The following is a 26,037-nucleotide window of genomic DNA, read 5'->3' on the forward strand; positions in this document are numbered from 1 at the left end:
TGCAGCGCTGGGAATTGGAAGTTAGGGATACCCTCTAATAAGAGCGTCCTGACAGGGTTCACTGGGCTCAGATTTAGAAGGGTCTTCCTTCACAAGTAGATCGATTTCCTTATCAGCAGAAGGTGATTGGGGAGGGATTGGTCAGAGGCTGAAGGGGGAACGTCTCCCTGTAGTGACTTTCTGTCACAAGGACAAACTAGCTGCTCCCAGTGCGTCCACCTCCTCTCACCACTGCCTAACTCCTCCACTCTCTTGTCAGCACAAAATGGCTGCTGGTCACTGGCCTTCTATAGGGTGGCCTGATACCTGCAGAAGTCACTGGATGCTTCTGGAATCTTCCTCATACTAGCCTATGGGCCAGTTCCCCTGGAATGTCCGTTATGGCAGTTGGTGGACACCATTTTAGATTCCTGAGTGTCCCTAGATTTTCAAGGAGCATAACTAGGCCTCACAGAATATGAGGGGAAAATGGCGTCATAATCAAGGAACACCTAGCCCCCTGACAGCACTGAAAAATCCTGGTGGACATATAAAAATAAAAATAGAAACTCTGGGAGGCTAAGGGGGACAAAAAAATAAATAATGTTGGTTAGAGTATCCCCAGATGCAGACAGGTCTAACACATTGGTTGGCCCGATTTTGGGAGCGACCTTACCTGGTTTCCCCACTTTCTCAGAGACAGACCTCGTTTCAACTCCGAGGGCCCCCTCGGCATAACAGGGCTGCCTGTCTGGTACTCGTGACCCTGGTTTAGATGGTTTGGCCAAGATGGTGCCCTGTGCAGGCAAAGGCTTATTGCTCCCTATAGGGCTCTCACTACTCACACTCCTAATGTCAGATATAACATGGGTGTTGCTTTCCCCCATAATGCCCCTGTTGGCTGACTCCATGTCTTTCAGGAAACGATCTCCCCTTAGTTTATCAATGCTAATAGAACCTTTCCTTTTTGCGTCTTCCTTTTTAACAATACTCTCTAATCTATATTGCCTTTTAAAAATCTTATTAAACTGTTTATCCATTTGACTTTTCATCTGGTTAAAAATTGAGTCAACAATAGTTTCAATAAAATTCCCATTAGGTTTGTCTTGTAAGGCATTTCCCATGGTTTGTTCAGTCTGTGTATAAACAGAGTTGTGTTCAAAACGTACAGAATCAGTGACAGAATCAGTGACAGTGACGGCGTTAGTAACAGCCAAAGGTGCGGGCTCTGTGTCAGGACCGCCACTAGGTATCGTTTTTCCACAGGACCACATACTCTGTGGTGTAGGTTGCCCTTTATTACGCGCAGGTCGTTTCCTCTTGTTAGATGTTGGTTTAGCAGAACCTCGCTTCCATTTCTCCCCTACTGTTTTGTCACTCAGAGCCATGGAGAGAACGGCAATGAGGTCCGTGGGATCTTGTTGTGAGTCAGTGATAGTAGTAATGTTACTGTCTACTGTTGAGACGAGAGGTATGGGTGGTGGCAGGACAATCTTGATAATTGTAACAAGTGGGGAAAGTGGCAGAATGTTGGGCATACAAGCTGGCAGAGTTTCAGACACTTCCGATTGTGAACTTGACAATACCGTAGACATGCTTCGTTCAATGTTTACAGTTTCAGTGGTAATTAAGCTAAAAGCATCCTCCAGCATGCTTTCAATTGAGGCAGGTATCACCAAGGGAGTTTTAGTAGCCTGGCTCAAGGTGGTGTTATTCCATTTCCCCATAATAATTTACGGATGGCTCACCTTTTGTCACTGCTTAGGGGAGTGGCCCGCCCGACCACTGTCGACCACGGACGGCCATAGACGGCCCGCCCTCTGAGCGGGCTCAGCCTGGTGCCGCCCGCGCGCGTCCGCGACGCGGAGGGCTCGTTGGTTGTTTAAGCGCCTCCGGGCGCTTTGCAGGGCGGAAGTGGGTGGTGCGATGTAGATGCCTGGCAGCTGTAGTCTCCCCCTGCGGCGGCCGTTCTAGGTTATAGAGACGACCGCAGGGAGACCAACAGCGTGTGCAGCCAGGGAACAAGTGCAGCTGGTAGGGATTGTGCTCCGCTCAATTCTGGGCCCGTTGAGATATGGTCCCCGCTCTGCCGAGGGAGCGTTCGATGTTTAAGCGCCTCCGGGCGCTTTGCAGGGCAGAAGTGGGCGGTGCGATGTAGATGCCTGGGAGCTGTAGTCTCCCCTTGCGGCGGCCGTTCCAGGTTTTAGAGACGGCGGCAGGGAGACCAACAGCGTGTGCAGCCCAGGGAACAAGTGCAGCTGGTAGGGATTCTGCTCCGCTCAACTCTGTGCCCTGTTGAGATCTGGTCCCAGTTGTAGAGGAAACGCAGATAGAGAAGATGGTGACTCCGGAAAGAGCAGAGCAGAGTCCTCAGAGAGATAGTATGGTGAGCCCTGCTGAGAACTGCACTCGAGAAGTCTCCACGCCGGTAAGACACACACACGTGGGCAGAGTGGTAGCCAAACCCCATCATTTCAGAGACTTAGAACTGGGGGAATGTTAAGTCGTGGGGACTTGGTGGACTAATTTCAATGTGTGTAAAAAGGGGAGATATGTAGAGTTGCGCTCTAGTGTTCGCGGGTTGCGTCTCGACGCAACACGCAAAGACGCCAGTCACGGAGCGAGCGCGCATGCGTGCCAGACGGAGTGTCGGTGCGAAAGGACGCTCTTCCTGCGAGTGAATGAAAAATAAAGTGAATCTTTCCCCCTAAGCTTTGCTCTGTCTCTTTATTGCTCCACTGATTGGAGCAACTTTACAATTTGTTGTATTTCTTTCTGCACTGTCTGCATTCCTCTAAAGCTCAAGTCGCTATGTGGAAAGACCGTGCCTTGAGGCGCTTGGCCTTGAAACCCCCCGCCTCCCCCCCAAGCTTTGCCCTTGATTCTACCTCTGCACAATTTCACAACTGACAGCTGTCCACAAGGCAGCACACTTTTCTTGAAGCGCAAGGAAGTCACAGTTTTATTTCTTCACTGGTGGATCACTGGCGCGGCATGTCCCACACACCTCAGTCCTGAAAATAAGACATTACAAACTGCAGAGTACTCGCCAGAGCCTGCGGCTGCCCGAGGCCACCCGGAGGCCATTAAGAGGGTGGCAACGTAGTTAAAGAGGGCCCCCCCCGCCCTCTGTCTCGCAGACCCCCTGGCCCCACAAACCGCACTCGTCCTGCATAACGTATGACGCCGCCACCCTCCTAGCCCTTAACCCCAGACGCACACCACAATGCTATGAAGCTGCCCCAGGACGTGCCCACGGTCCCTTCGCCTGCCACTCCTGCAAGTTCGCCTGCATCAAGACCCACGCCAAATCCACGACCTCCAAACACAGCTCCGACTCTAACCACCTGAAATGCATCCTGCTGAACACCCGCTCGGTCCACAGACACGCCACTGAACTCTGGGACCTACTCGACACTGCGTCACCGGACATCACCTTCCTTACAGAAACCTGGATGAACGCATCATCAGCACCCGACATCGCCATAGCCATCCTGGACGCTTACAAGATCATCAGAAAAGACCGCACCAACCAAACAGGAGGAGGCATCGCCATCGTCCATAAGAACACCATCAGAATCACGACCAGCTTCGATGATAACCTCGCTACCGCCGAACACCTTCACTTCCAGATCCACACCGACCCCAGGACCACACTTAGAGGCACTCTCATCTACAGACCACCAGGAACCCGTAAACAATTCCGCGAAGACATCACTGACTTCATCAGCCCACATGCCCTCCCCTCCGAAAACTACATTCTACTGGAAGACTTCATCTTCCACCTAGAAAAGAAAAACGACAGCAACACCACCACCCTTCTGGACAACCTGGCCAATCTTGGACTCAAACAACTCGTTGACACCCCCACCCATGTAGCCGGACATGCGCTCGACTCTATCTTCACCTCCTGCAAACACATCTCCTTCGATCACACCACAGCTCTCCAGTGGACGGACCACAGCTGTGTTCACTTCAGCTACAAAACTACCACGATCCACAACCCCCTACAACCTATTCCCCGAAGAAACTGGAACAAAATCACCACCGACCAACTCCTCACATCGCTCAACCAAAACCCTCCCACCCTCTCATCGGACCCAAACAAAGCTGCCACCAAACTCAAACAATGGATCACTCACAGCGCTGACGAATTAGCACCTTTGAAAAACCACCAAACCAAACAGGGTAGCAAAAAGGCCCCCTGGTTCAACGATGACCTTAAGAAATCCAAGAAACTATGCCGTACTCTCGAGAAAACATGGCGAAAAAACCCAACCACTGACAACCTGACCACCTTCAAAGCGTCCACCCGCAAACACCAGCAATTGATCCGATCCACCAAGAAAGCAGCATTCAAGGATCGACTCGACAACAACGCCCATAATAGCAAGGAACTTTTCAACATCGTAAAAGAATTTACCAACCCCACCGCAGCCTCAAACGACATTACTCCCTCCCAAGACCTCTGCGATTCATTATCCTCTTTCTTCTACAACAAAATCGCCGACATACATAACAGCTTCAAGAGCATTTCCAAAGAACAGTCCACGCCACCCACCTCCGAACCTAAACCGCTCTCTAGCAACCTGAGCGCCTGGAACCCAATCACCACTGAAGACACCATCCGCCTAATGAACTCCATCCATTCAGGTTCGCCAACCGACCCCTGTCCCCACCACATCTTCAACAAAGCAGACTTCATCATCGCATTCCATCTCCGTGATGTCATCAACCGCTCCTTCAACTCCGCTACCTTCCCAGAAAGCTGGAAACACGCCAAACTCAGCGCTCTCCTGAAGAAGCCCACAGCAGACCCCCGGAACTTAAGAACTACCGCCCCATTTCCCTCCTCCCATTCCCTGCCAAAGTCATTGAGAAAGCCGTCAATAGCCAGCTTGCCGCCTTCCTTGAATCCAACAACTCTCTCGACCCCTCACAGTCCCGCTTCCGAGCCAAACACAGCACCGAAACCACCCTCATTGCAGTGACTAACGACATCCGATCGCTACTGGACAACGAAGAAACAGTTGCCCTCATCCTACTCGACCTCTCCGCCGCCTTCGACACAGTCTGTCATAGCACCCTCATACAACGCCTCAGCAACGTCGGAATACATGGAAAAGCCTTGGGCTGGATCATCTCGTTCCTCGCCGGGAGAATCCAGAGAGTCCGACTCCCCCCATTCAAATCAGAGGCCATCGAAGTCATCTGCGGAGTACCACAAGGATCATCACTCAGTCCCACCCTCTGCAACGTTTACATGAGTCCCCTCGCATCCATCGCGCGACAACACAACCTCCACATCATCTCCTACGCTGACGACACCCAGCTGATCCTTTCCCTCACCAAAGACCCCAACACCGCCAAAACCAATCTTCATGAAGGCATGAAAGAAGTAGCCGAATGGATGAAAAACAGCCGCCTAAAACTTAACTCAGACAAAACGGAAGTCCTCATCCTAGGGTCAACCCCTCTGCCTGGGACGACTCATGGTGGCCATCGGCCCTGGGCACAGCATCCATACCCACAGACCACGCACGTAACCTAGGCTTCATCCTAGACACCTCCCTCTCGATGACCAGACAAGTCAACGCCGTCTCATCCTCTTGCTTCAACGTACTTCGTATGCTCAAAAAAATCTTCCATTGGATCCCCACCGAAACAAGAAAGACTGTCACCAACGCACTGCTCACTAGCCAACTGGACTATGGAAAAACCCTCTACGCCGGAACCACAGCCAAATTACAGAAAAAACTCCAACGCATCCAAAATGCATCAGCCAGACTCATATTGGACATCCCTCGCCAAGCTCACATTACCGGCCACCTGAAAGACCTCCACTGGCTTCCCGTCAACAAGAGAATAACGTTCCGTCCCCTCACCCACGCACACAAGGCCCTCTACAAACTAGGACCCGAATGCCTCAACACACGACTGTCCTTCTACACACTCACCCGCCAACTAAGATCCTCCAATCAAGCTCTCGCCGCAGTTCCGCGCATCCACAGATCCACCATGGGAGGAAGATCCTTCTCCTACCTGGCGGCCAAGACCTGGAATTCTCTCCCCACTCACCTCCTCCTCACACAGAACCACATTTCCTTCAGAAAGGAACTTAAAACCTGGCTATTCGATAAATAATGCACCCCCTCCCACAAGCGCCTTGAGACCCTCTGGGTGAGTAGTGCGCTATACAAATTCCTGAACTTGAACTTGCTTGCCAATCACTCCTCTGGTATAGGAGGAATCTCGGCAGGCAGGAAGAAGGCTGGGCCAGTGACGTGCACTCGGGGCGGTGAGCATGGCGAGGGGTATTTAAGTCCCCCTCGCCATTTTAGAGGCCTCTTTGCCGCCCCGGACGCCTCCAGTCGCTACGTGGACACTCTTTTCCCCCAGTGAGTGAGGGCCTAGCTGGCCGGTACCCCCCCCCCCTCCGCCTACTCCCTCTTTTTGGAGGTTGAGCGGGGCTAGGTGGCCTGCTTAGTTAGCGGGCCACTGTGGAGGCGGGGGTGCAAAACTTCACAGAGCCCGCATTATGGGTCTTTGTGGCCGTTGCGGGGGGAAGGGGTTGGACGGGCTCCCACCCCCCCTTTGCGCGCCTCGTGTTCGGCAGCAAGGGGGTCATCGGGGTGGGCTCAGCGTGGTGTATCGCTGCCCATGTGTTGCCTGCGTCCCTGGAATTGCATTTAACTAGGGGTCGGGTGGTTGGTCCCTGGCACCCGTACACCCCACCGGTAACACACGCCATCGCGTTGCTCGGCAGCCTGGCCATCGCGTTATCATTGTGTGGGCACCTGGATCCGTTGTGCTTGAGTGCCTAATCGCGGCAACTGCCGTACTTGCAGAATGGTTGTGCACTAGACGGAAAGGATTACAGCAGATTCTATCCAGGCCGATGGCTCTTAGTTCCCCGGGTGTTCGCAGTATACGGGGGCGGGCAGGACAAGCAACAGCCCCTCCCCCCCCCATCAATCACCACCCCCTCACGCTCATCTTAGCATAGTCGATCAAGCATTTCGTTTGGATGTCAGGGACTCCGTGTGCGGGGCACGTCCGTTGCGGCCCGTATCCCGGGGAGGGCAATATCAGTGGCAGGATCCGCCCCTCCCTCAACCATGCTCAGCGTGCGAGCACTAGCCGACTCGGGCCATCACCGAAATTAGATAAATGGCGGATGCCAATATGGTGGATCACCTGTAATGCCTAGCTTGCCCCTGCTCCCTGTGCCACTTCTGCTCCTTGTGCCGAGCGGGGCAGGGGGCCCGATGTCATCCGCGATGTCGGTGATTGGGGGGGGGGCTAACTATGCCATTTTGATGCACAGTATTGTATAGCCATTAGTGTTGTCTGGTTCGCCCCCTTTTCCACTCATGGCCGCAGCGCCGGAAATCCAATAGGAGCGGCGGCCATCTTGGCGGCCGAGATTAGTGACCTGGCCGCTTCCGCTCTATGTAACGTCATTGCTCTTTGTGTCACGGGGCCGGCCGTCAAGCCGCATGGTAAACGTGATGTTCTACGAATAGGTGGTGCGAGCTTAGTTGCTGCCGCGCAGCATTTCAGGTATAGCGCCGGGGGGCTGTGGCGGTCCTCGTTCTCCGGTCTTGGCCTTTGGCGCTGGTGCATCCCGGAGCAGCCCCGGGCCGGGCCACATGCGTGGCACACTCCTACAGCTCATTGGCGCTTGGGGGCTGTGGCGGGCCTTGTGCCTCGGTCTGGTTTCGTCGTGTGCACCTCCCCGGTCGCCCCATCCTGTCCCTTCGTGCTGCCGTCCACATGCGCTGGAAGGGGGGAGTTTTGATTTAGCGCGGGCCACACCAGGCACGGCTGCCGTGCGCGCAGTAGATCCTCCGGGTGCCAGCTCATTAACCTCTCCGGCTGGCCACAAGTTATTACAGGGCCCCGTCGATGCATCTCGCAGGAGGGAGGGGAGGCCTCCTATACCGGCTCGCGGGCTGGATGTTGTGGCCCGTGCCTGCGGTGTCATGCAAGCATCTGGGGCCCGGTTGGGGTCAAAAGAACCCCCCCCACACACACACACACATTGCTTTATTGGGGCCATGGGCTACTGGGATCAGGGGAAGCGCAGATCTTGCGGACAATTTCCCAATTTCTTTCACACGTTTTGTTACATGGTATAGAAGCTATTGGTAGCCAAGGAGTGGGCGGCACGCCAACGGACAGGGCGGAAAGGGACAGTCTGTTAAGTACATGCATTGTAATTTCAGCAGAGAATTGTCGTTGCGTGTGCTCATGGTCTCTTCTGTTTCTGGTGTAGAAGGAGGTGACGTGTTGGGCGTGTAGGGACACACAGCCATTTACAAAAGTACAGACGACTGTCGTACCGAAACATTCGCATACGCATCCGCACTGCCTCTCGTGAGATATTTTAGAGGATCCGAGCTTGAAGAGACGAAATGGATAGCCAGGGATCCCCCCCGCTCTTCTCCCAGATGTCCCAAGTTGACGAGTCTCAAGCAGGACCTTCTCAGGATGCACAAATGAAGGCACTCATGGACCTGATAAAGGCCAGAGGGGTGGCTTGGGCCAGCGAGCGTTTGGGTGCTAACGGTCCCGGGGATTCCGGGGTTGTCTTGTCGCCACCTGCGGCGGAACCTGAGATAACAGAGGACACTGGGTCCACAAGGCCCAAGAGATTGAAGAAGACCATATGCAAAGACTTTCCTGCGGAACCGGCTCCAGCCAAAAGCCGCAACACAGAGCCAGCCAGGAATGTCATAGTCCATGCTGCGGCATCCCCCCCACCCGTGGTCAGGGCTTCCCCCCCCCTGGGCAGCGGTGGCCCCACCCACGAACTTTGCTACACATGAAGAGTTGGGTAAGCTCACCACCACCCTCACAGACTTTATGGCTGAAATTAGAGCAGGACTTAAGACAGCTGGGCAGCCGGCAGCCGGTGAACATGTGGTGGTGGGGGGCAGGACAGGGGCACCAGCACCTGCTCTTGTGCGAGCAGCAGAAGCAAATTTTACACAAGTGTGGGGAAGCAAAATCTCCCAATTAGGAGCCAGCAGAAGCAGCGTCGCGGTCCCCCAGCCAGCAGTCTTACCGGCCCCTCCAACCACTGCCGAGCAGCAAAGCGTAGCGCCAGCACCCCTCATCCCAGCATTATCTCCTCCAGCCCCTGCCGTTCAGGTGCCCCCTGCGCCAACTGCAGCACCCACCCCTGTGGCAAGCACATCATCACCCAGCGTACCAGCAGCAACGCAAATGTCCATGGCTCCCTTGCTTTCTGGAAAGTGCTCTTTAGCTTGGCAGGTACCCCAGGTGGCAAAGGAAGGCATCTGGCGGAGGGAATTTATTGATATTTTCTCCCTCCTCATGATCGGGGCTGAAGGGGTGGACATCAGGAAGATGGGGGCTAAGGATGAGGAGAAGAAGGTACGTGATCAGGCCTGGCCTGAGAAAACTATCAAGAATTGGAGGCAGGCTTTCTCTGTCTTAGCCGCTGTCATCACAGAGCATTTCTCAGAGCAGGCACAGGGCCTATTTCAGTACGCAAGCGTAATCACCAATGAGGCGGAATCAAGCGGGGGCATGGTTTGGTACAATTACAATTGCGAATTTAGAAAAAAGATGTCAGTGTGTCCCGAACTGGACTGGGACCAAATGGAAGTTAGGCTATGGGTGCGGTGTGTTACCGCTACAACGCATCTTTTACAACGTAATGCTGTTACAACGCAGCTATTACATCGCAAATACCATTACAATGCATGCCATTACAACGCATGGCATTACATAGCAGATGGTATTACAACGCATACCATTACATCGTAAGTATTGGTAAGTATTTAATTTTTTATTTTATTGTATTTAATATGTTATTATTGATTTAATTATTATTAATTATAAAAAAATATTTATTTCGTTTTTAAATATTATAAATTAAATATATTAATTTAAGTATTTTTTAAAATAAGTATGAGTATAGGAGTATATGTTTTGGGGTACTGATGTATATGTTTTGGGGTGTTTGGGTATTTTTAGGTTTTAGGGCAGTGTTTGGGTTTTGGGGTACAGGGGTGTTTTTAGGTTTTAGGGCAGGGTTTGGGTTTTGGGGTACATGGGTGTTTTTAGGTTTTAGGGCAGGGTTTGGGTTTTGGGGTACAGGGGTGTTTTTAGGTTTTAGGGTAGGGTTTGGGTTTTGGGGTACAGGGGTGTTTTTAGGTTTTAGGGTAGGGTTTGGGTTTTGGGGTACAGGGGTGTTTTTAGGTTTTAGGGCAGGGTTTGGGTTTTGGGGTACAGGGGTGTTTTTAGGTTTTAGGGCAGGGTTTGGGTTTTGGGGTACAGGGGTGTTTTTAGGTTTTAGGGCAGTGTTTGGGTTTTGGGGTACAGGGGTGTTTTTAGGTTTTAGCGCAGGGTTTGGGTTTTGGGGTACAGGGGTGTTTTTAGGTTTTAGGGCAGGGTTTGGGTTTTGGGGTATAGGGGTGTTTTTAGGTTTTAGGGCAGGGTTTGGGTTTTGGGGTACAGGGGTGTTTTTAGGTTTTAGGGCAGTGTTTGGGTTTTGGGGTACAGGGGTGTTTTTAGGTTTTAGGGCAGGGTTTGGGTTTTGGGGTACAGGGGTGTTTTTAGGTTTTAGGGCAGGGTTTGGGTTTTGGGGTACAGGGGTGTTTTTAGGTTTTAGGGCAGGGTTTGGGTTTTGGGGTACAGGGGTGTTTTTAGGTTTTAGGGCAGTGTTTGGGTTTTGGGGTACAGGGGTGTTTTTAGGTTTTAGCGCAGGGTTTGGGTTTTGGGGTACAGGGGTGTTTTTAGGTTTTAGGGCAGGGTTTGGGTTTTGGGGTACAGGGGTGTTTTTAGGTTTTAGGGCAGGGTTTGGGTTTTGGGGTACAGGGGTGTTTTTAGGTTTTAGGGCAGTGTTTGGGTTTTGGGGTACAGGGGTGTTTTTAGGTTTTAGCGCAGGGTTTGGGTTTTGGGGTACAGGGGTGTTTTTAGGTTTTAGGGCAGGGTTTGGGTTTTGGGGTACAGGGGTGTTTTTAGGTTTTAGGGCTGGGTTTGTTTTTTGGGGTACAGGGGTATTACGACTTTATATAAATTAAATTAATTAAATTAATTTTATTTAATTTAATTAAATTAATAACAATATTTACAATTATTAATTTAATTGTATTAATAAACGATTATAATTAAATTATATTATTTAAAAATGTTTAATTAATTAAATTCTTTTAATTTTATTAAATATAATTATATTATGTATTATTTATAACTTAATTAAATTATAATTATATTTATTGTAATTAATTACATTATATTATTTTCTATTTATAAATTTTTTATATATCATTAATTATATTATTTTAAATATATTAAATTAATATATTATTAATTTAATTGTAATAATAAACGATTATAATTAAATTATATTATTTAAAAAAATTTAATTAATTAAATTCTTTTAATTTTATTAAATATAATTATATTATGTATTATTTATAACTTAATTAAATTATAATTATATTTATTGTAATTAATTACATTATATTATTTTCTATTTATAAATTTTTTATATATCATTAATTATATTATTTTAAATTACTATAATTAAATTAATTACTGTTTTAAAAATGTTATATTATTTTTATTATTTTAAATTAATTTAATTAACTTTATTACATTTTTTTAAAAAAAGATATACTTACCTATACTTACGATGTAATGCCATGCGTTGTAAAAGTATCTGCTATGTAATGCCATGCGTTGTAATGCCATGCATTGTAATGGTATTTGCGATGTAAAAATCGCGTTGTAACGGAATGCGTTGTAATACATCGCGTTGTACTGACACCAATCCATGGGTGCAGTACATGGGCAAGGGTAAGGCTGAAGTCACTGCTAAAGCCAGCTCCGTTGAGAAGAAAGTGGAGGCAGGGAAAGGCCAGAGCCAAGACAAAAAAGGTCATCCTTTCGGGGTGGGTGAGGAGGAGGTGGCTACAACAGGGGTGGTAAAAGATCCTTCTTTGGAACATGCAGGTTGTTTAATGCGGGGAACTGTACGTGGGGCAAGGCTTGTAGATTCGCTCACACATGCAGCAAGTGCAGCGGCGCCCATCCTGCCTCATCATGCGACAAGCGGGATACAGCTGGGGGCCAGCAGAAAGAAGATAAGTAGCAGCCCCGACATATCCTTTTCAGCCCATCCTCCACTGCCAACAGACCAGTCTCCTGCACCTCCTCATGACCCTCGGTTACAACCCGTCAGGGCAGCCACCTCAGATGTCCGCGCTACCACAAATATTTGTTCCCTCCATTCGAAAGGCCCTTCCCCAATTGTTGTTCTCAACCTCCTGCCCCTGTTGAGGTCATATCCCAATGCGAAAGACAGGGCTACATTGTCTGAAGGGTTTTTAGAAGGTTTCAAAATCCCTTATTTGGGGCCGAGAGTCAGTAGGGACGCGGAGAACCTGAAATCTGCTAGAGACCTCCCCGAAGTAGTGTCTGAAAAGATTAAAAAAGAACTGGCTTTAGGGAGGGTTGCAGGCCCGTTCGACCTCCCCCCCTTCCGGATTTCGTGGTATCCCCCTTAGGTGTGGTCCCTAAGAAGGAACAGGGTGCGTTCAGGCTCATCCATCATCTATCCTTCCCGGAGGGGGAATCTGTTAACTCCTGGTTAGCGGAGGATGCATGTTCTGTATGTTATTCTTCACTAGACGTGGCCATAGACATCATCAGGAGAGCAGGGAGGGTGGCTTGGTTGGCGAAAGCCGACATTGAGGCAGCATTCAGACTCCTGTGCACTAGGACCTGTATGGTTCTGGACGGACTCGACAGAGGAATTACATAACCTGCTGGTGGGTGTGTGATAGTTTGTCACCTTTCCCTTGTAGGGTTAAACCAGAATTATCAGTCAGTCAATTGTAGTATCACAACGTATGCTTCTTTATTCACGTTTAGCAGTCTTGAACAGTTTGAGTGTCTCACAATAGAACTTGGGAAAAGAACTACATAGGCTAGGTACACAGTCCTTTAGTGGAAGGTTGTCTTCAACTTCTCCAGTTTTCCTCCTCCCGTACTGCAGCCAGGACCGGTGCGTCCCAAAAAGCAAACAGAAACAAAGGGACACTGCTGTCACTGACAGTCTGCTACACTTATGGCTCTATCATGTGCTCCCCGTCACCAACAAACCTGGGGTCACCGAGGTTAGTGTAATATAGTCAAAAGTTGGAGGAAGGGTAAGGGAAGTGAGGGTTTTGGGTATGTATCAACACTCAGTCCTAATATAGTGCTCTATTTGCGCCACAGTCCCCACAATCCCTTTCCCGCCAACCTCCTCCACCCTTCTCTCCACGTCACTTGCCTGGGGCTATGGTCCACTTGGACCGTAGCAGTGGGTATCTCTGCGTCCTGTTGCTTTGAGGGACTACCGGATACGAGCACAGTGGTTGTTGGGGAATCCTCCCTTGGGTCCTTTGTGCCGCTCCTTCCGCTTCTACCACCGGTGTCTCTCGGGTCTCGGGCCCGCTCGCTTGTCCTGCATTCTCCGTCCTCTTCCTCTTTCCGCCTCTCCGCTTCCCTCCTTCTCTCTTTCCAATCACCCGAGTCCGTCCTCCTGTTCCAACCGTCGTCTCCCTCGTCCTCCTTTGGTGACGTTGTCTCCTACTCCTCTCGGGCAACTAGACTGCTCAACTTCCCCTCATAGGGTGTACAGCCGGGCGCCATCTTGGAAACCTCGGCTTCCTTGGTCGTACACCATTCTCTATCACATTGTGTTAAGGGGTTATTAATGGTTAGGATGCCAATGAGAGTGCAGTGTGTGTTCGTATGCAGTGTTGCCAGATTGGGCTGTTTCCTGCACAAATGGGCAATATTTTTCCCATTTGTGCGGGAAAAAACACCCCTGGCGGTTGTGTAAATTTGCGCGACATTTACCTTTGTGCCCAATATTTGTAGTATCGGTGGTGCCCGAATATGCTCTGCAATTTCATACAGACTCCTTAGGTTCTACGCAGACCACGATTTCATAACAGGGCCGTCAGTCATTCTTAGCGCGAACATACTATTATGACAGCCCTGCTGACCGGCCACAGGAGGGAAGGGACCAATGATGTTACAAGGGGCAGGTCTGTCATCATAATTATTTTGTACTTTTGAATCATTGACTTTTGCTGTGCAGACACGGAGTGCTGTGGAGTTTGAGACGAGTAGTCAGGAGTGTCAAGGCAGGGGCTGGTTGGCCTCCCCTGTAGCCTGCTTCTGGTACGTGGGAGTCTCCCTGGGTGTGCAACAGATTTATTAAGGTATGATAAGATTAGTTATATTGCTGGAAAGATCTTTTTTTCTTTAGTCAAAAAACATTGAATGTAGTCTCTGACTATTGTGAAGTGCTTGATGTCATGTCCTGGAAACAGCTTCACACTATGTAAAACTGCCATGGTAAAATATGGACTACTGACAATATTAGATTAGATTCTACTGGTTATCCACGCTCTTATCTCATTCTCCTAGAGTTACAGCAAATTATTATGATTTGATGGTGTAAATAGATACCCATCTAGTAGTCCTATTCATGCTTGATCAAATTGTAGGATCCAGGACACATACTGTATTTCACTGAGCCTCCTGTTTTTTGATTCATTGTCACATACACAGGTACAGGATGTAAGCTGTACAAAGACCCACTGTTCAATGTAATTGCCTATTATGTTGCACTATCTATAGTAAGGATTTATGCTACATATTAGTTCATTAACAGCATTTTTCATCAGGGCGGGGGCAGGAATGTTTCCTAGTTGATGTCTAAAAACATTCACATTTAATAAATACATCCTGATGCAGTGGTATAAGTTGATGTGCTAAAATAAAATACTTCCATGTGTTAAAAATATACTTTTTTTAAATTTCCAGACACCTTATCTTATTCTAGTATGATTTTTGTTTCATGATGTACACTGCAGATATGTTCATGGCTTAGTTCAGGCTAGGCTTGCCCACCTCTATGGTATTGTATGTAAATCACTCAATAAGTTACTACTTTTAACTAGCAGAGGCCTGTCGGCACCAGCTGAGGGGCCCCACCCCCCACCAGTGCCAGATTAAACCCTGTGGAGGCCCATAGGCAGTCTAAATTTCAGGGCCCTCCTTGCAAATTATCTCCAAATATCCAATGCATCAGATTTGTTTACAACTGACAACTGCCAGAAGATGATCTTTTGAGAGACAAACTGGCATGGAAATGAAACATTTCCTAGCTATCGTAACGGAAAGTTTAAATTCTATTAAGGACTCGGAGGAGAGGATTATGCTATTCTTTCTTCACTTTATTAAATAGCAGCAATTTGTAGTCAAGCAAAACAAAACCACTATTCCCATGAACCATAGGGAATAACAAACAAAACAATAGAGAGTTCATGGCTAGAGTGTCCCATCCTCTGCACCAATCATAGGATCCCATGGCACTGGTAGTCCCTTTACCTGTCCATTCCTCCTCTTTCGTCGCTCGGTAAGCCACATCGGACACTTCAAGAATCCTGTTTGTTGGAATCGCCTGCAAGGATCAAAAGCAGAACATCAGTAACAGAAATGTTTGAGGATTACCCCTGTGGGAGAGAGCTTTCAAGATAAGCACAAAAATCCATCAACAAAGCGGATTAAATAAGGCAAGACTCCGATACGAGGGCAGGGTGAATAGCAAGGAACTTGTACCCTGGGTGGCATAATCCTTGCCTCCGAGTCCTTAATAGAATTGAAACTTTCCGTTACAATAGCTAGGACATTTTCCATTTTATGTCAGGACCGGAGGCGAGGATTATGCTTGTTCAAAGCTTCTCACCACCACTTGAGCCATATCAATCACCGGCTTGAAGTAAAACCGTCTAAAGGTAGAGTCTGAAAACCAATCTGCTGCATTCAGGATGTATTCCAGACGTGCTTCCAGGGTAAATGCTTTGGAGGCCATCGATCCTCTAGTAGAGGTCGCTCCAAAAGCACGCAAGTCGATCCCGGCTTCTTGCATTACCCACCTTACCCAACGAGCAATCGTGGGGGGAGGACACAGCCTTGTGAGGCTTCTTAAACGAAATTAGCAATTGGCGTTCCCCAGAAGGAGAAAACTCCTCCAACATCTCCTCATATGTTTTAAGGCAAGAAACCACACAGAGTTTAGGGGAGTCCGGAAACGCGGGATAAGAGATGGATTTCGTCCCACATTTGGTGCGTCTACGAATAGTAAAAGTAACTCCTGTAGGGGAAAAAATCCTACCCGAGACATCCAGAGCCTTAACATCCGAGACCTGTCTGCAAGAGATCAGACATAGTAACGCGGCTAACTTGTGGAAAGCTCCTTCCTAGAAAGGAATCTATTTGGTTGCCAGGAAAGCAGCAAGTTCAAAACCCTATTAACATCAAATAACTGGGAATAACGAGGTTCAGGAGGCAACAAAAGACGATGCCACGGAGCAAGCGACAGACCAAGGTTGCTCCCCGACCGGTGAGCCATCAACCATGGTATGCCCAGCAGATATAGTGGAGAGAAAGGTATCGATACGCCAAACCCCTTCCCTCCAGAGAGGCCAAGAAGTTCAAAATGGAGGCCGCATTTGCTGCAACGGGATCAAAACTCCGTTGCAAACACCCACTACACCACCGTCCCCAGGAGCACCGGTATCTTTTTACAGTACTGTCTGCCCAGGTTTTGGCCATGAACGCCGCAGCCGTTTCCAAAAGGCCTGGGACAGCCCATCGTCCCCTGTAATCCGCCATGCCATTAGGGTTCGCGACCCCTGCTCAATAGGAGGGTGAGGATTCCCTGTCGGATCGAGAAGAAGAGTTGGAAACAGGGGGAGCGGGATTGGAAAATCCCAAGAAAGTTCCAGTACAACCGGAAACCAGACTTGCGATCTTGAAATCGGCAAAATGAGTACCACATCCGCCAGTTGACGCCGCACCTGGGCTGTCACCCGTGTGATCATGGCAAATGGCGGAAAGGCATAGCCCGCTTCCTTCCTCCAATTCTGTAGAAACGCGTCTGACCTTTCCGCAAGGGGATCCGGCCTCCAACTGAAAAAACAGGGAAGCTGGTGATCCAGGCGGGAAGCAAAGAGGTCTACTGAGAAGGGACCCCAAAGGCTTTGGAGATCCGCGAACACACCCGGATGAAGCTTCCAGAGACTCATGTAGTGGAAATGTCTAGACTGGAAGTCCACCACCTGGTTGTCCTGCCCCGGCAGGTATTCGGTCGTGACCGAGACCTGGTGATCCAGGCATTTGATGCAAGATCCGAGAGAGTTTTGGATCGCGTGCTCCCTAGATGGTTGATGTACCGGACCGCCGACACATTGTCCATCTTCAGAAGGACGCAGGACCGGATCGAGTCCTTGGTCCAGCAAAGAATCGCGAACGAGCCCGCCAAAAGCTCCAGACAATTGATGTGTAACTTCTGCTCCGACGGAGACCACACACCTTCCGTGGCGAAATCGCCACACATCGTGCCCCAGCCGGACCTGCTCGCGTTGGACTCTATAACGATATCTGGAACCGAAAATGGCTCGCCCATTCCAAGCCTCCATGTGCAAGAGCCACCATTGGAGCTCCTCCCTGGTGTCTGTTGAGAGTCAGTTTGTGAGAATATGACCGACCCTTGTGCAGGTGTGCAGCCTTGAGACACTGGAGGGCTCTGTAATGGAGAGGGCACGGAAAAATTGCCTGAATGGAGGCCGACAATGCGAGCCAGCTGCCTGAGAGATATTTGCGACTGGGAAAAAGACCTCCGAATCTCATGACAAATGTTTGTCATCTTGCGAGAGGGAAGGCTGAGGGTGCAGTCCATGGAGTCTATTGCAAAGCCGAGAAAAAGAACAGTCTGAGACAGGACCAGGGTTAATTTGGCCTTGTTGATCACAAACCCGAGGCTCTGAAGAAGGTCGACCGCTATCAGAAGGTAACGAGAGAGGGTGCTGAGATCCTGAGCCATCAACAGAATGTCATCTAGGGAGACGATGAGTCATATGCCCGACGTTCGCAGGCGTTCGATCACTGGCCGAAGGACCTTGGTGAAGCACCAAGGGGCGGTGGACAGGCAGAAAAGTAGAGTGGTGAACTCGTAAGTTTTGTCCAGCCAGGGAAACTATAGAAACCACTGATGAGGCGGGAAGATAGGGATCACCAGATAAGCGTCTTTGAGATCAAGACGCGCCATCCAGCGAAGAACATTGCGTAGCAGCTGGATGCCCTCCATCTTGAAGTGGCGATAGACTAACCACTCGTTGAACTCGCAACATTTTCCCCCGTCCAGTTTGTCCACTGAAAAGAGGTTTGCTGAGGAAACCATTGGGATGAGGCAAGGTTTCTGCAATAGCCCCTTTGTCCAGCAGAGAGTGCACCTCTTGATCGACCAGAGCAGAGTCTGCCTCGGAAAAACAAAGCGGACGGGGGGCACGGGTTGCGAAGGAGCCCCGAGAAACTCTATGTGGAAACCCAGCACTGTCTGTAAGACCCAAGTGTCCCCAGTGATGGAATTCCAAGTTGGCAAAAAACGCACCAGACGGCCCTCCACCTTTAGAAGGGAAGAAGGGAGAACACTCACCGGAAGAACTGGAGATGCCGCCGCCTCTTCCTCCTCTGTTTTTGACTCGCCGGCCTTGGGTGGGGTAAAATTTGCCAAAGTGGTCTTGGTATTGCCCATTACCGGAGCCTTGTGCCCTGTGCTGATTGGGACGGCTGGAGGAGCGGCCCTTTCCTCGTCCGGCCCCTCTGAAAAAGCGAGGGCGAAACACCTTCCTGATGGAGAACTGTGCCCGGTCCAGGGAGGTAAAGGTATTGACGAGTCGCCCCAATTCCTTTATAAAGGGTTCGCCAAAGAGGCCGCCCTACGCCACTGACCCCAAGAGGACAGATGTTTCGGAGATATAAGTAAACCAGACATTTTGGCCTCCTCTGCCATGTCTAGGATCTTAGTAACGGAGCCCAGGATATCAAGGAGCTTGTCCTGGCACGCCCGCCAGGACCTGTCGATGCCCTTCTTAGAATCCTTGATGAATTTCTGAAGGAAGGTGGCCATTCTCAGGTGAATGTCGGGCTGCCAGCCACCTTCCCCTCCAGGGAGGGGCGAGGACATTCTGCCATAAGGCATTTACGAGTTGCAGGTTCAAGCGGGCAGCGGATCTGACTGACCACATATTTGGCGACCTTGTCCGAGGGGTCCCAGTCAGAGGATGAAGAAGATAATCTGGGTACAACATATCCGCACAGAGATTCTGCCCGTCCGATGAAGGGTCTGGGTGAGAAGGGCACCAAGGACGAGATGGGCCAGCAGCGTCATCATCATCATCATCATCGTCATCATCATCATCATCCCCTTGCGCATCATCTCCGGAACAGGGGGCACCAGGGGGGGATAGAGGGAGGGGTCGATTGAGTGGCAGTGCTGGCCAGAAACGGCTGCTTAAGGCGTCAAAGGCATCAGTGGCCGGGGCAACTGCCTTGGCGCAGTTCACCGGAGGCTGCGGTTCCACTGAAGGGGCACTAGAAGGGAGGGGGGGCAGTAGATAAACCCTGCGAGGCCTTGGCCAGCCGATCACAGGCTTGGTCAATCTTACGAGTCAACCTTTGTTCAAGGGAAGGGGTCCAGAAAAGGGGGGGGGGTGGTGATGAACAGAGTGTCTGAATTAAGCAGACCACTCTTACCCAGTCCAAAGATCAGGGCTTGATCCATCACCGTTATTTATCTCACTGCACCATCCCAGCTCAGAACCTGGCTATATGCAAATCAGTCTGTCCCTGGCCCAGTGCATCATGAGAACAGGGCAGACTAAACTACCAAGCCAATTCTTCACCAGAAAGGAGACAAGTTACCGGGGACCGGTTTCTGGCATTTCAGCCGTCTTCGGCCCGGCTTGCTTGAATCCTGATGGTGCAGTGAGAAAGGGACTCATGTCTGAGTATACCCTGCCACACCTATAGTGGCCAAAAACGATTCAGAAAAGGGGGTGGTGATGAACAGAGTGTCTGAATTAAGCAGACCACTCTTACCCAGTCCAAAGATCAGGGCTTGATCCATCACCGTTATTTATCTCACTGCACCATCCCAGCTCAGAACCTGGCTATATGCAAATCAGTCTGTCCCTGGCCCAGTGCATCATGGGAACAGGGCAGACTAAACTACCAAGCCAATTCTTCACCAGAAAGGAGACAAGCTACCGGGGACCGGTTTCTGGCATTTCAGCCGTCTTCGGCCCGGCTTGCTTGAATCCTGATGGTGCAGTGAGAAAGGGACTCATGTCTGAGTATACCCTGCCACACCTATAGTGGCCAAAAACGATTCAGAAAAGGGGGTGGTGATGAACAGAGTGTCTGAATTAAGCAGACCACTCTTACCCAGTCCAAAGATCAGGGCTTGATCCATCACCGTTATTTATCTCACTGCACCATCCCAGCTCAGAACCTGGCTATATGCAAATCAGTCTGTCCCTGGCCCAGTGCATCATGGGAACAGGGCAGACTAAACTACCAAGCCAATTCTTCATCAGAAAGGAGACAAGCTACCGGGGACCGGTTTCTGGCATTTCAGCCGTCTTCGGCCCGGCTTACTTGAATCCTGATGGTGCAGTGAGAAAGGGACTCATGTCTGAGTATACCCTGCCACACCTATAGTGGCCAAAAACGATTCAGAAAAGGGGGTGGTGATGTACAGAGTGTCTGAATTAAGCAGACCACTCTTACCCAGTCCAAAGATCAAGGGGTGTCATGGCTTGCTCCACTGCTTTATGGATGGATGCGTCAACTGCGTCGTAAAAGTCATTGTCCCATTGAAGGGCCGAAAGGGGATCTTGCTCCCACTGATCATCTTGGAACTCATCCATGGTGAAAAATCCAAACACCAGGGAAAGTCAGACAGAGTCAGTGATTCAGCCGCTGTGAGGTGGTATACCTCAGAATACAGGGGGACTGGGTGTCAGCCTAAGAAAGGGAGGGCAATAACAAGGGACCAAGCCCTGGACCCACACAGCCCTGGTGCCAATGGATTATGAGGGCAACCTGCAGGAAAAAAACGAGTCCCTAGCAGGCACTCTCTGCAATACTGACTCCAAAACCGGAGCGTTATTGGCCTAGTAATATTGACCCCCAAGGCTGTAAGAACTGCTGCTAGCTACCTAACGGCAGATACTGACCCGAATTTACAGGCGTTCTGGGGCATAATAGTTAACGACAACACACGGGATAACTCCCCAAAAACATGCTACCGACCCGGGTCAGGGGCGTAAATACAGGCAAAAGGTCCAGACCAGACTCACGCGGCAGTGGTGCTCTGGATCCTGACGCGCTGAAGAATCCGCGGAATACGGAGCTCGCATGCTGCGTCAAGAGCGAGACCCAAGCGCCCTCTGACGAGGCGGCGCGGTCATCGCGAGTCTCAGGCACCAACAACGCGGCTGTTAGGGAGCCCAGACGCTCCCACGGCCGAACGCGAGCCGCCTAGTAGCAGCGGACGCACCAAAGAAAAAAAGGACCTGAAAGGGAATAGAAGTAATACCACAAAACACACGCGGACCTGAAACCCGAGGCGGGCGCACGTTCCCTGACGCATGCGCCGCCTCCACACCACCATGAAGTAAACGGCACGGAAATCAAGACAGCGCTATGCGCCTCAGGCAAAATAGAAATACACACAGTAACAAAGGCATTAAATAGAGCAACGCGCAGCAATAGTAAAATACAGCAGAAAAGACCATATAACCACAGTACAAAGCATAAACTTGTGAGAGAAGAAAAGTTGGACTTATCTTGGCTGCAAGCAGAAAAGAAAGAGGAGGAATAGACAGGGACATGGGACTACCAGCACCAAGGGAGCCTGTGATTGGTGCAGAGGATGGGACACTCTAGCCATGGACTCTCTATTGTTTTGTTTGTTATTCCCTATGGTTCATGGGAATAGCGGTTTTGTTTTGTTTGACTACAAATGGCTGCTATTCAATAAAGTGAAGAAAGAATAGCATAATCCTCGCCTCCTGTCCTGATATAGAACTGATGTCTCTGGCTCATGTACTTAAAGCTGTATTTTAACCCGTTACCGCTGGGCCCCTAAAAGGAGTTGGTCCCATGGGTAGCTGCCTAGTTTGCCTATTTGGTAATCCGGAACTGACCCCCAACTTTTACCAGGCAAGAAGAGTGTCTGTTAGGCTGAACAAAGGTCAGCCTGACAAAGATTACCATTGGGTGTTTACAGTCATTGTTGAGAATTTATAGTTAAGAGCAAGAATAATTTAAGCCCTGGCTGGGTGATAGGTGTAAAGGAGCCTCATGAGATGGCCCAGGCCAATGGTGGTATGGAAGTGGGGCAGCTATAATGATGAAAGGGATTAGAGTGGGATGGCACACGAAGTGATGAAAGTATTAGTAGAGTTGAGGGAGCCCTATAGTTTGTATTGGTTTTTGTTGCAGTGATATAAACACGGAGTATGAATATAGCGACACGTAAGTGATATCTTAAGAGGCAATACTCAATTCTATAGTCACTGGCATTTAAGGTTATTGTGGTGAAGTCGATAAAACACACACAGGTTTAGTTTTGTTTCGCCTCACGAATTGGACACTGCTTAGTTGAACATGGTGCACACACAGTACATTCACTCAAGGTTGTTATATTTTGTTTGTAGTTTTGATTCCCTGATGATGGGCGGTATGGACACGCTCGAAATGCATTGGATTTGAAACTTAACTCTGTCGCTGATATAAACATGACAAAAGATTTACAATGATCATAATGTTTAATGCAAAAAACGAGAAATGAAAGAAGAAGATTAAAAATACGTACACAAGAAAAGGAATAATTGTGTGGAATCCTCTTTTCATATTGAGGAGAAAAGGTGTGCCCAAAGGGATGTCTTTAATGTTCCATTAAAGACACGAGTTGCGAATTACAAACAGGCGCCCAGGGACGTTGGTCGCCACCTACGGAGCACCCACAACGGATACAAACTTTTCAAATAATAACTGTTGGAGCTGTGCACTAATCCCTACTTTGAAGTATTGATGTCTTTACAATGGCACACAAATTGATCTCAGATCAATTGGTCAGTAAAATTTTCAAACTTGCAGTCTGCAGCAAGTCTTTGTAAAGTGGAGATAGAGGTATCGACATCCTCGGATTCTGTTTGTTTCCTCTTAAAAAATGTATGATGTAACACCATGAGACTGGGTTGTTTGTCGAACCTGTGTTTAAATTTTAAAATAGTTTGTTGATATTCATCCAAGTCACTAGATTCATCTTGAGTCAATGATGGTAGATGTTTAAAAATTGATCTGGCTTCAAAACCCAGAGAATGAAGCAATAAACATTTTTTTCGATCAGCTGCAAAGCGAGAAGCTCCAGTAGCACCTAAATAGATTTCAAAGGCATCATACCAAATTTCCCAATGAATTGGAGGATCGCCTGGAGAGTCCAAAAATTAAGGTGGAGGATTAATAGATAGGGAAGATGACATAGTAGTGAAATGTAATGTAACGAAATGATAATGCAGTTTAAAACATTCCCTATTATTTCTTAACCAAAAACAAATAGTGAGTTAACTAAATGGAAACCATAATAAAATGTTGAAATACAATACACAAAAAATGCATGTGTCACTCAATCAGCATAAGTTGAAAACCAATCGATAATACAGTTATACTTAACATGTGCATTAAGTAAAAAAAAAATAGAGCTCAAAATAAATAGGACAAAAGAAAACAACCAAAGTGTGTGTCACTGAGATGACACGCGTTTAGGAAATAGTGTGCGTGTCACAGAGGAAACACGCGTTTAAAATAACGTGTGTGTCACAGAAGTAAACACACAGTGTATATCCTTGAAAGAACAGATCCTCAGAGAACAGCGTTTGTGTGCGTGTCACAGAAATGACACGCGTTTCTTGTAAAAACAGTGTGTGTGCCACAGGAGAAACTGGTGCTTGGAAATCAGGAAAAGTGTCAAGTAAATAAACATACAGTGTTCGTGTCACTAAAGCATTTAAATCGGCTTGGAAAACTGTTCGTATTGATAGAAAGAAACCTGTAGGAAAATGACTGTTCCAAAATGGCCTCTACGTTGACGAGATGACGTATAACACCAGAAAGAGGCTTGGACAAAAATCACAACGAGGCTGTGGAAACGAAGAATCTCAACAAAGAAGAACGTTCGGACAAACGCACTTGAGGTAAGCGAACGCCAACAGTTGCGAAATCGTTTTTTTTTTCAAAAGACGGTCCGACTTTTCATTGGGAAAAAACAGGAAAGGAAAAAAATATTCTTGAAACTTGTAAAATTCACCATGAACGTTGGTAGCTTCTGGCAGAAAAAATACAGCTCCCTCCCAAATTTGAAAACCAATAGATAAAATTAATGTTGCAAACTGTACTGTCTGTACTGTCTTACTCTCCCAAACACGACAAAGGAAAAGTCAAAACTAGGAAAGTTTAACCCCTTCCATGTGGCCGCGATTCTGCGCCTGTGCTGCAGAATCGCGAGTGGGCGGGTTTATGACGGCCCCCAGCCGTCATCAGCACACGAGCACCGTAGTGCATGACGGCTGGGGGCTGTTATCAGCATGCAAGGGGTTAAACGAGCAGGCATACACCTTCCTCTCCGAGTGTCAGCAACATCGTAAAAGCACAAAGTAAATACTTGTTGTCTTGTGACACTCAAAAGAAAGTAAAATGTCCTACCGTGTCCAGTTGAAAATATGAAGAGTCCTAGTTTACCATGTTTAAGATGAAAACAGGGAGGTTGCAAGGTTCAGAGAGTAACGTCTTGAGTGGTTCAAAATAGAAGAGAGGTTTAGGAGCTTGCCAAATGAAGTATCGTTGAGATGAGGAGTAATTCTTGATAGTAGAAAAATGCTTCTTATATTGATAGAAGTCACACGCGTGGGAGATTTAGCCTAAAGCAGTTGCCAATAATTTTGTAGTAATACGCTGGATACAGGTGAAGTTTACTGTACGCTGGATGCAGGTGAAGTTTACTGTAGATTTATTAAGGCTACATGAAAAGAGGTAGACACAGCCTCTCACATCAACCGCTTTCCTTGAAATAATCATTTACATGTTGCTAGGAGACAGTGAGATTCCATAAATAGAATCACTACAGATCTCCACTAAATAACTAAGCATGAATAGAATATAACACATTCCTGGCTTGTTGCAGTTGTAATGCTACTTGTATTATGTATATGGATGCAGGGCCGGACTGGCCATAGTGGGCACCGGGCAATCCCCCGGTGCGCCGCACGGGTGGGGGCCGGTGTTGGGTCCCTGGGGGCCGTTTTTCTTACAGGGCCGTTTTTGCAGCATAACTGAAAAATCGGCCCTGTACCAAAATCTGCCGAAAACCGGCCCCAGCAGAGAGCTCGGCGGCACCCCCAACCCCCCAAGTGGAAGGGGGGGGAGGGTCGGCCTAGCACTTTGCCAGGGCCGGTTTTGTTCCCAGTCCAGCCCTGAATGGATGCAATGAAAAAAGCAGCAAAATACCAGTGGGGGGGGGGGGGGGGGGGCATATTATGCTAAGCACAGATGTTTGTTTCACCTGTTCTTAAGCTACGCCCTTAATCACATCCGCCACACCCCTCTGAGAGGGCCCCATTCCCCCAGTGTTTTCATCCCACCTAAAGCCCTAAGTACTACCCCGTACTTCACATATACTACTCTGTCCCCAAGACAATGCCACAAGCGGCCGTCACCACACCACTACGAATATGGAGGTTAGGTAAACGATGTCAGCCTGGAAGACGAGGACACGTGGACAAGGCTTTCACTCACAAAGATCGGTGGTCGGTGTGGGCCTGGTGACTGAAACGCTGCTGATTAAAAGCGTCAGAAACAAAAAGAAGGCACAGGGGCCGGCCGTCGGCTGCCGTCCACTGCGCGACATTGTCGTCCTCCACTTGTCCTCAGCGGTGGTCGTTTCGGGTTGTAGATCTCGTGGCTCACCTACTCCGCGCGCACGCGGCACGCGCCTTCACGACGTACAGTTGTTGGACGTTCGATTAACGGCACCACGTCCCGCAGCCAAAAGTGCGCACCTTGCCACTCAGCTGAGAGCGTTTGAACTTAAATAATTGTGCGAAATTATAT

The 26,037-nt window shown here is 48.9% G+C and overlaps 1 protein-coding gene across 1 annotated transcript in view; it reads right to left on the bottom strand.

Annotated features, from left to right (window-relative positions):
- LOC147726335 (uncharacterized) overlaps positions 1–25,834 on the bottom strand; it is a 431,136-nt gene extending 405,302 nt beyond the window's left edge. Inside the window, exon 1 of the mRNA XM_086962918.1 lies at positions 25,723–25,834. Coding sequence (XP_086819044.1) covers positions 25,723–25,834 — 112 coding nt within the window. The remainder of the gene's footprint in view (positions 1–25,722) is intronic.
- Positions 25,835–26,037: the final 203 nt, after the last annotated feature.

This window comes from Lissotriton vulgaris, chromosome 3_1 (genome assembly GCF_964263255.1).
Source record: "Lissotriton vulgaris chromosome 3_1, aLisVul1.2, whole genome shotgun sequence".
NCBI lineage: Eukaryota > Metazoa > Chordata > Amphibia > Caudata > Salamandridae > Lissotriton > Lissotriton vulgaris.